At 35.2% G+C, this 11,431-nt stretch overlaps 1 protein-coding gene across 1 annotated transcript; it reads left to right on the forward strand.

Moving 5' to 3' along the window:
• Positions 1 to 2,207: 2,207 nt before the first annotated feature.
• Positions 2,208 to 9,304, forward strand: LOC115223109. The gene is made up of 4 exons (XM_029793521.2): positions 2,208 to 2,316; positions 3,513 to 3,593; positions 5,366 to 5,423; positions 9,017 to 9,304. Exons 1-4 carry the CDS (start codon positions 2,208 to 2,210, stop codon positions 9,198 to 9,200), a joined length of 432 nt encoding a protein of 143 aa, XP_029649381.1. The 3' UTR covers positions 9,201 to 9,304.
• The last annotated feature ends 2,127 nt before the right edge of the window (positions 9,305 to 11,431 follow it).

Below are 11,431 nucleotides of genomic sequence, written 5' to 3' on the forward strand. Positions count from 1 at the left end.
AAACAAAGTAGTCTAACTTGGACTACAACAGTTGTATGACTCGGGGTTTTCAGGTTATTTTGAAATATAGGAAGAGGATAAACATGAAGTTATCGTCACGTATATCCATTGCAAGCATTATGGAATTATACTAAAATTAAGCTGTAATGGACGATTCAGTAAGATTTCCGTTTGTTCCCACCCCACCAGTATTTATGGCAAAAGTGTGGGATTGTGAAGCTGATATTTGAACAACATGTACACGTGTGCCAATTCCTATTCTTTTTCACCTATCTCGTAGTCTTCTTTTCTGTCTCTATCTATACATATTCTCATATGCATATATGTAAAAGACATACCTACTGGCATACAGACGCTTACACACACAGACACACACGTGTGTGTGTGTGTGTGTGGGATTCATATTTGGTCACAAGGCCGGAAGGTTGGGTGATTGAGTAAATCGATTATATCAACGGCCGTACTCAAATGGTAATTATTTTATCAACCCCAGAGTGATGAAAGGTATGTCGACCTGGGCAGTGTTTGAACTCTGAACATAAAGCGGATGATGTCCGTTAAGCAGCCGACCGGTGTGCAAAATGTTCCGCTAGATCACTCTTTACAGTTATATAAATAGTGTATACAAACACAGTAACGTACAGATAGGCAGACTCTCATTCACACACACACAAGCTCACCCCTCACACTCTAATGATATTAAGGGAAACAAAGAATTTGAACATTCAGACTTTCTGTTTGGTTTTATTGATAGTAATTGTCTGACACGTATTTCGATCGTATCAACTGCAAATTTCTTCATATTTATATGCAGGGATTTATGCATAATTTATACGATCTCTTCAGCCATTGTTCAAGGAGCAATTCTCCCCGTTATTAGTTTAGAAAATAGGGAAGGAGAAATGTAATTTTTGCCTCGAAGAATTATATCAAAAATTTACTTTAAAAAATGAATTAGTTAACACTAGACAGGAAAGAAGTTTTAATTGCTTGCACAAACAACGTTTTATTTTTAAAATATACAAATAATAGAAGGCAAGAAACATGTAATTCTAGCCATTCAACTCTTTAAAACAATAACAGTAATTAAATTGAGTAAATTTACAATTACATATTTACAATTAAATATTTCATTTTATTATCCGCATGGTGTCTACTGACCTGTAATCACCCACTACTATTTCCATCACAATTTAAATAGAACAACCAACCCAAAGATCTATTTAAAATACCATATGACTATAAGGACTGTAGAATAATTCAAAAGAATAACATGATTTACTACTGCCATTACCAAGTCTGACTGAAACAAATAACGGGAAGAATTACTCCTGGAAAAATGTCATATTTATTCACACTGAAGAGATCGTAAAAATTAGGCATAAATCCCTGCATATAAATATGCAGCAATTTGCCATTGATGCGACATAAATACGACATAAAGGACAATTATTATGAATAATCCAAGCAGAAAGTCTTCGTTTTCCTTATTACCAGTATTGTAAGACCAAGAAGCCAGGAAATAAACCGTAATAATAATAATAACAATGATAATAATAATAATAATAATAATAATAATAATAATAATAATAATAATAATAATAATATTAACAATAAAATAATGATAATAACAATAATAACAACAACAACAACAACAACCACAACAACAACAACAACAACAATAATAATAACAACAATAATAATAATAATAATAATAATAATAATAATAATAATAATAATAAAAATAATAAGTACTGTGGTCGATCAATCCGAGTACAAATTCCTCGATGCAGTGCCCCAGAATGGCTGCTGTCTAATGATTGAAACAAGGAAATTATAGAAAGAAATATGGCACAAAACATGATTGTCGTAGGTAAAATGATGATGGCTATAGTCACCTTGATTCCAGATGATATACTTCTGAAGGACAACAGGTCTTGTAGTCGAATAATCTATACTCAACGATGGCCACTGTGTTGCGTAGTTGACAGATACACGAGAAAAACATAAACAAGATTATTCATTAAAGTGTCTTTATAATTACTAATTAACACAGATACGCTGACAATTAAAAAAGGATGGTCTCATTAACTAATAAGTAATTAATCATCTGGCTCACTACATGCAGTCGTAACACTTAAAGGAAGTTGGGAACGGTTGACAGACAGACAGAGAGTTATTCCCCCACTGCACACCCATATATAAATATGCATATATTTGCTTCTTTGTCGTTGTGTTTCCTTTCAACACCGTTTGACAGCTGGCGTCAGTTTGTGGAGTTTCCTTGGTTTGCGGTTCAGCGAAACACTCAACAGAGTAAGTAACAGCTTTAAAACACATATTAGTTTCAAATTTTGGCACAAGGGCAGCAACTACGCGGGGAGGGGTTAGGTCGATTCATCTACTCAACTGGGACTTTACTTTATCGGACCCGAAAGAACGAATGTTAAAGTCGACATCGGAGGAATTTGAACTCGCATTTTGTTGGGTGCTCTAACGATTCTACAAGCACGTCACCTTTACTGTTGTTGAAATATTCTTTTCTATTCTAGACACAAAGGCCGACATGTTTTTGGTGGAGGGGGCCAGTTGGTTAGATCGACTCCAGTAAGCAACTGGTGCTTAATTTATCGACCCCCGAAAGGCTAAGTCGACCTCGGTGAAATTTGAAATCAGAACGTTAAGACAGATGAAATACCTATTTACTATCTACAAGGGGCTTAACACAGAGAGGACAATCAAGGACAGATAAACGGATTAAGTCGATTACATCGACCCAGTGCATAACTGGTACTTATTTAATCCACCCAAGGAAAAACTAAGCTGAGAGCATTAGATTCCTTGGAAGAAAGCATCGAATGTATAAGAAAACAAGGACGGAAAAACAGGTGATGTTACACGAATATAAATACAAAATTCAATAATAATAATAATACAAGGACATAACAGGTGTCTTTGGGGCTGGCCAGATTGGAGCAATACATACATACATACGTACATATGCATACATATATATATCCTATATATATATATATATATATATATAAATATATAATATATATGTATATATATGTATATATATATATATATATATATATATTCTATCATATTATATATATATATATACTATTATATATCATATATATAATATATATATATATCATATGTATAGTATGTATGTATATGTAGCGACGTACGTACACTTTATGTCTTATATGTAAGTACACATTTTACTAAATTTTGTACGACTTTTTCAAGCATCTTTTCGTTCGAAACACATTTCTTCTTTATAGGAAAGACTCAATTTTGATTATCTAAAGAGTAATATGTCGTTCATATATATTTCATTGCCACTTATTGGACGCAGCCAAGCAGAACAGTAAAATATTAACACTTAAATTTTCGCTCCATTTTTTCATCGTTGTGGTTATGCGAACTCTAGCAACGCAGAAAATACATCCTACATATGCATCCATCAATATCTCTGATTGCATCACTTTGTATATTAACAGGTTACGTGATGAAAACACTCCTTGTTGTTCTCTGCTTTTGGTACTGTGTGCTAGTTTCGAACGTCTTAACGTTTAAGTTAGGTAAGTACTACATGAACCCTGTGATCTGAGAAGGGGTACTGGCAGGAGAAGACGGAGAGTAATATAATGGAATTGTTTTCATTTTCTGTGCTTACTTTTCAGTCAAATGACGGGCAAAGACCAGTGCCCATATCATATTCGTTTAATTTTTCACTTTTATTCTTGTTTTCATAATTATTAAATGAAGGCGACGATCTGGCAGAATCGTTAGGGACTTTGGAAACAGATTTTTTCTATTTGTTCAGATTCTTCACACGTACACACATCGGAGCAAATAGGTCGAAAAGAAACAGCGCTAGAGTAAAATATGATGTTCTACTGAAGGTCACTATTTTCAGTTACAAAGGAATCGCTATAATAATTTTTGCGAAATATTTCTGTCTGTAACAGAAAATCAGGTTCTCTTTACAATTCTCCTTTTCTTTCGCACTCTTCTGCCTGCCTGTCTTTCTGTCTGTCTGTGTTTCTCAACAGGATATTTAAAGCCATTAAGCTACAACTTTCGAAAACATCAAATTTCATTTTTTAAAATAGGTAAGTTGATTACAGATTGGAAAACTAATGATGAAGCTCCGTTTTTTGAAAAACTTTCTCTAAAGAAAGCTTACGAATTGATAAGCGTTTGTCTCTTTTGAATTGTAATGAGTTACTTGCTTCACAATAAGAAATGGTATCTATCAATCTCTTTCAATGAATGAATGGATCCATCTATCTATCTATCTATCTATCTATCTATCTATCTATCTATCTATCTATCTATCTATCTATCTATCTATCTATCTATCTATCTATCTTTGTTTTTTTCCTTTTTTTGTGTTCTTTTTTCCCTTTTACGATCCCTTTTGATCGAAAACCTACGCCAACCTTTTTTATTCTTTTGTTTTTTGTTTTTTTGTTGTTTTTTTTTCATCCCCCAAAAGAAAAGCTCTACCTTGTAACTTGTCCCATCTGTGTGCAGCCCTGTGTGGCCAATAAAGAAACTTATCTATCTATCTATCTATCTATCTATCTATCTATCTATCTATCTATCTATCTATCTATCTATCTATCTATCTATCTATCTATCTATCTATCTATCTATCTTTCTGTCTGTTTAACTATAAGTCTTTCACTCTTTTACCTCGATGTCTCACCAATACACTTGTAACCTAAAACACTTACAGCCACTGAATACCCCAGTTTTCGGCGTCTAATCCTTCTAGAATACAGTTGGCGGATTAATTCTTTTCCCAGCGCCTTTTACAATTCATTGATGGTTAGTTTCCTTCTATGAAAGTCAAGAAAGTGACGCAACGGCAAAATTCCATTTCTGTCCTTATCTCGATTGCTTACCCAAGACACTATCCCCACTTACCAACCACATGGTTCCGGGTTCATTCCTACTGCGTGGCACCTTGGGCAATGTGCTTCTACTATAGCCCCGGGCCGACCAAATCCTTGTGAGTGGATTTGGTAGATGGAAGCCCTTCGAATATATGTATATATATATGTGTGTGTATATGTTTGTATGTCTTTGTCCGCCAACATCGCTTGACAACCGATGCTGGTGTGTTTACGTCCCCATCACTTAGCGGTTCAGCAAAAGAGACCGATAGAATAAGTACTAGGCTTCCAAAGAATAAGTCGATTTGCTAGACTAAAGGCGGTGCTCCAGCATGGCCACAGTCAAATGACTGAAAGAGAGTAAAAGAGAGAATACTATACATTTGAATATTTTGGAACATTCTGCTGGTAAACCAAAATCTAATCTTGAAGCTTCTCTTATATATCAGTGCATGATGAAGCAGCTGCCCACATTGATCTGGAACCAGTCGATGGTTTGATAAAAAGGTAAGAATTTTATAACAATGATTATAACTTTTATCGACTATCATGGTCGATAAAATCCAACCTAGCACATTGTTCATTTGTGTACATTCAGGTGAGGTCTGAGACCAAAATCAGTGCATAATGGCGGCCGTATCCTGGACACACATTGAAACACACACCTGTATTATTTCTAGCCTTCATTCCCACGCGCTTTTCTCTTTCGCCGACTCATCTTTCATTTACGTAAGCTGCCTCAATTCGGATTTGTTTGTGGCCACAAGTTCCCTAATCAAGTCTCGTGACTAGACACCCTGATGGATGAAAAACAACACTCAGCTAAGGGCTTCGGTTCATGAGAGCCATCAATGGCCAACCAGCTATGGGAGTGGACAATCATAACTACGACAGTTGTATTTATGGTATTAGAGCTGTTGGCGAAATATTTATTCGTAGGCTGATGATAAGTTTGTCGGTGTATCTGCACTAAATGGTCCTTATTCTTTTAAAATAGCATTCAATAAAGCTATGGTACTGTGAACATATCGATTAGTCTCTTTTTTTAACAGTACCCTAAACGTAATAGTCCATGAGATTTTTAATCTGGAGAGTCTGATGATCATAACTTCGGTTTTACATGATTGTATGGATTGTCTGACATCTGTTGCTGGATTCTTGGCTTCTTTGTGTTGGTGCTGTGTCTTGTTGATACTCGTTTGACATCCCAACGCACAGTACATCCATCTGGGCTTAATAACTGTCTGCAGTATTTCAACACATCCAACAGCATAAATTATAAGACCTTGTAGAAAAACGCCGTGTGGCATGGTATATCCTCTGTTACTCACTAATCTCAAATCCGTCTTAGTCGCTACAGTTTTAGTGTGCAACACTCCAGGGACATCAGAAGAATTTGTGCATAACCGCCTGTCATTTCATTCGTCAGACTTTTGGTTTCGATCGAAGATTTTCTCCTCAAAGAAGAACCAAAGCATACCATATTCGAATGGATTAACACTAATTTACCACTTGACAAGAACCAGACGGTTCATGAATTGGCTTCTTCTCAATACGTACAATTTGTATCGCGTGTCCTCCTTCATTACAGATTTGATAGTCCGCTTCTATAACTGAAAGTCTTTGGTAATATCCCTCAACGATAATCCGGGATAATGTTTGAAGCCCTGTAGATAATTTGTGTTGTCCAGTTAGTGTTTGAAGGATTAGAAAATGTTCTCTTTGATACTCTTTGAAACATTCCCACCAGAGTTTCCAGTTTCAATTCCATTTGAATTTCTTGTACGAAAAATCCTGTAATATTTAGAAATAAGCAGCATTGCAATAATTAAAAACAGACGAGAATACGCATACATATACAAGCACACGCACAAACACACGCACACACATACACACACACATACACAAACACACACATGCACACACACATACACACACACATGCACACCCACACGTATCTACATGAATAATGCGACCAAATGGGAAACTCACTTGGGTATTATCAGATATATTGTCCTTCACAGAATATCACCTTGTGTTTTGAATTCAAATAATGCCAGAGGCTAAATTTCATTATCATCTTATTGGAGATGAGATGCATGGAACCAAAGGTGTTCAGCGATGGGTTCTCTGTGTTTTTCTCATTCCTCGGGTAGCGATGAATTGCTCCGTGTCTACAAATACAGGAGTAACGGTACATGCCGATGGCACCGCGAGACGAGGCTAATGTAATGATACTCTTGAGTGTGTGTGTGTGTGTGTGGTGTTGCCTGTATATATATATATATATATATATATATATATATATATATATATATATATATATATATAGATATGCTGTATATATATATGCTGTCAGATGCAGCACGGATTTTGTCAGTGAACAGGTCGCGGTCTTAAAGCGACGAAAATATTTTGACAAATTAAACTTAAATGTTGAAGTGAATCGAACGGCTTTTGTGTGTTTCTTAAATGGCTTACAAACACCTTCCACGCTGCCATTGTTTTCGTTCCAGCACACGATCTCAGATCAAATCACTTGCTATGCAAGTACATCTCCGTAATATATATATATGTATATATATATATATTATATATTATATATATATATATATATATATATACATATATATATATGTATATATCATATCGAGATCTATATATATATATATATATATATATATAAATATATGTATATATATATATATATATATATATAATATCTATATATATATATATATATATCTATATACATATATCTATATATGTATGTGTATGTATATAATTATATATATACAGGCACACACACACATTCAAGAGCATCGTCTCGCGTGCCATCGGCATGTTCGTTATATGTTATATATATATATTATGTATTACATATATATTACAGTCTGCATACAAACATTCGTGTTCTGAGGAATTACATACGTAAATATACACATGTGTATGTTTTTATATAAACACGTTCTCACATTTCTCTCTGTCTTCTGTGTATAACATTATATATAAATGGATAGACATGTATATATATATTATATATATATATATATATATATATAGATATATATATATATATATTATATATATATATATATATATATATATATATATGTTATATATAGTATATATATATATTATATATATATATATATAGTACGTTTATCTATTTGTTGTGCAAGATTTTTTATGTGATTCGTGTGTTGAAACAGATATTGTTATATTTCGGAATGGTCATTTTGCCAGTTTAGCCAATAAAATCACACGCACTATATATTTGGTGTTACTTTGCTTCAGTGATATTTATTTTGTGTCTCTCCTTCTAACCGTCAGCCATTTTGTATACAAAATGGCTGACGGTTAGTAAGGAGAGACACAAATAAGAAAGAAGAAAACAAAGGACCACTGATGCGGTCACAGGAGTGTGACGAAAGAACTCTGGCCGAAATAAGTTTAAGATTAATGTAAAAATAAATAACACTGAAGCAAAGTAACACCAAATATATAGTGCGTGTGTTTTTATTGGCTAAACTGGCAAAATGACCATTCCGAAATATAACAATATATATATATATACATATATATATATATATATACATATATATATATATATATATATATATATATATATATATATATATAATATATATATATATATATATATATATATCTATATATATATATATATGTATGCATATGTGGCGGTGTGGTACGATGCTTGCTCCCGAGGTACACTGTTTCGAGTTGGTACACAAGTTGCTTTGCGTGAATTACTATTTTTGATGTTGTCATTACTCATATGGTTCAATAATGCAAATATCTGGGTGGTATGCTGTGTAAAGGGTACTCACCAATGAGCACAGTATGCTTAAATCCTACCATCTGGTAACTGCGGTACCCATCCCAGATGAATCTAGCCTGTTACGATTCATGTTTGTGATTTTAAAAGCACCATAAATCTACGAGTAGGCTTCTTAGTGTGAATGCCTTCAAATGATACATCCACGTTTATATAAAGATATAGTGTCTCATAATATTGATACTGCTTCTGTCGGTAGCTTTTGTATTTATAAGTCTGTTCATATTTTCTGTATTTACAGAGAGGCTAAAGGAGATGACGTTAAATGTGCAATATATAAATGGTCGTGCACTATCAAAACAACTACAGTAGATCTTACTTGCTGTGAAGGTATGGAGTGTAGATGTAACCGGTTCTGGAAATCGAACTGCCGCTGTTATGAATTGACATATGAGGATATGGGAATCAATCCTCCATCTGGCTGATTCCGTTCCACACAAGATGCCATTACTCCTCTGACTATCTTATTGTATTGTTGTTCAGTTTACACTTCAATGATTGCTTTGTTCATACGTGAGTATATATTCAATAAAAGTGGAGTATCGCAAATCGTTTACTCTTTTACTCTTCACTCTTTTACTTGTTTCAGTCATTTGACTGCGGCCATGCTGGAGCACCGCCAGTACTTATTCTATCGATCTCTTTTGCCGAACCGCTAAGTGACGGGGACGTAAACACATCAGCATCGGTTGTCAAGCAATGCTAGGGGGACAAACACAGACACAAACACATACACACACACACATATATATATACATATATACGACGGGCTTCTTTCAGTTTCCGTCTACCAAATCCACTCACAAGGCATTGGTCGGCCCGAGGCTGTAGCAGAAGACACTTGCCCAAGATGCCACACAGTGGGACTGAACCCGGAAACATGTGGTTGGTTAGCAAGCTACTTACCACACAGCCACTCCTGCGCCTATAGTCGTAATGATGATTGAAAAGTGCCTAATTACCATATGAACCAAAAGTGGCTAATTACCATATGAACCAAAAGTGGCTAATTACCATATGAACCAAAAGTGGCTAATTACCATATGAACCAAAAGTGGCTAATTACCATATGAACCAAAAGTGGCTAATTACCATATGAACCAAAAGTGGCTAATTACCATATGAACCAAAAGTGGCTAATTACCATATGAACCAAAAGTGGCTAATTATCATATGAACCAAAAGTGCCTAATTACCATATGAACCAAAAGTGCCTAATTACCATATGAACCGTTGTTTGGTTAAATGGGATTCGTCAATGATGTGTAACGAAAACATAAACTGCGTTGTTGCTTTATTTCAGTCATTTGACTGCAGCCATGCTGGAGCACCGCCTTTAGTCGATCAAATCGACCCCGGGACTTATTCCTTTGTAAGCCTAGTACTTATTCTATCGGTCTCTTTTGCCGGACTGCTAAGTTAGGGGGACGTAAAGGCACGAACATCGGTTGTCAAGCGATGGTAGTAGGGGACAAACACAGACACATAAACGTATACATATACATACATACATATTTATATATATATATATATTATATATATATATATATATCTATACGACAGGCTTCTTTCAGTTTCCGTCTACCAAATCCACTCAAAAGGCTTTGGTCGGCCCGAGGTTATAGTAGAAGACACTTGCCCAAGGTGCCATGCAGTGGGAATGAACCCGGAACCATGTGGTTGGGAAACAAGCTTCTTACCACACAGCCACATCTGCGCATGATAACTCTAAATCTAGAGTTATCAATAAATCTTCAGTTTCTACAAGAAATAATGGATTACGCCAATTTTTCGCAATTACCTAGCAGCAGCACAGCTTGTAAGGATTTTTGGTTTGATCGTTGATATGGTTAATCTACGTATTTCCGCAATTATCGAGAAGATAGGTCTACATTTATGACCCATTCGTGCCATGCCGGTGCGGACGCCATCTTTTTTCAAAGATAGTGTGTCTAGGATTTTCGTTGCCTAATATAGTCAAAAGCAGCACTTTTGAATTTATGCATAGTATGTTTAATTTCATAATTAAAAGATAACAAAGGTGGCGTGCTAGCAGAATCGTTAAAATGTTGGTCAAAATGCGCAGCGGAGTTTCTTACAGTTTTCAGTTCAAATCCCGCCGAGTTCAATTTTTGGGGTCGGTAATATAAGGTATCAATCAAATTCTGAGGACAATATAATCGACTTATCCTATCCCATTAAAATTGATGGCCTTCAATCGAAATTTTAAACCCTTATCACAAAATAATAAAGGCAGAGAGTGTGCCGAATGTTTAAAGCGTTGGAACAGATATCTTTGGTGGACTTAACCCGCCTTGTTACATTCCAGCTTCACATTTCGCCGAGGTTAAATTTGGTTTTGATCCTTTCAATCAAGTGTTGGGGGAACGATGCTATTGCCTAACCCCCTTATCCGACAAAATGTCTGGCTTTATGCGTTAATCAGAAACAAATTGCGATGCACAGTAGTAGATGTCCTTTGTCCAGCAGAGAAAAACCTAATGTTCAATGTACGAAAGAAAGAAGGCATTGAGCAGGCAGAAGTGTTAGAACGCCGGTCAAAATGCTTAGCAGTATTCCGTCTTTACGTTCTGAGTTCAATACCCGCTGAGGTCGACTTTGCCTTTCATCCTTTCGGAGTCGACAAAATATATAC

The sequence above is a fragment of the Octopus sinensis genome, linkage group LG22 (assembly GCF_006345805.1).
Source record: "Octopus sinensis linkage group LG22, ASM634580v1, whole genome shotgun sequence".
Lineage (NCBI taxonomy): Eukaryota > Metazoa > Mollusca > Cephalopoda > Octopoda > Octopodidae > Octopus > Octopus sinensis.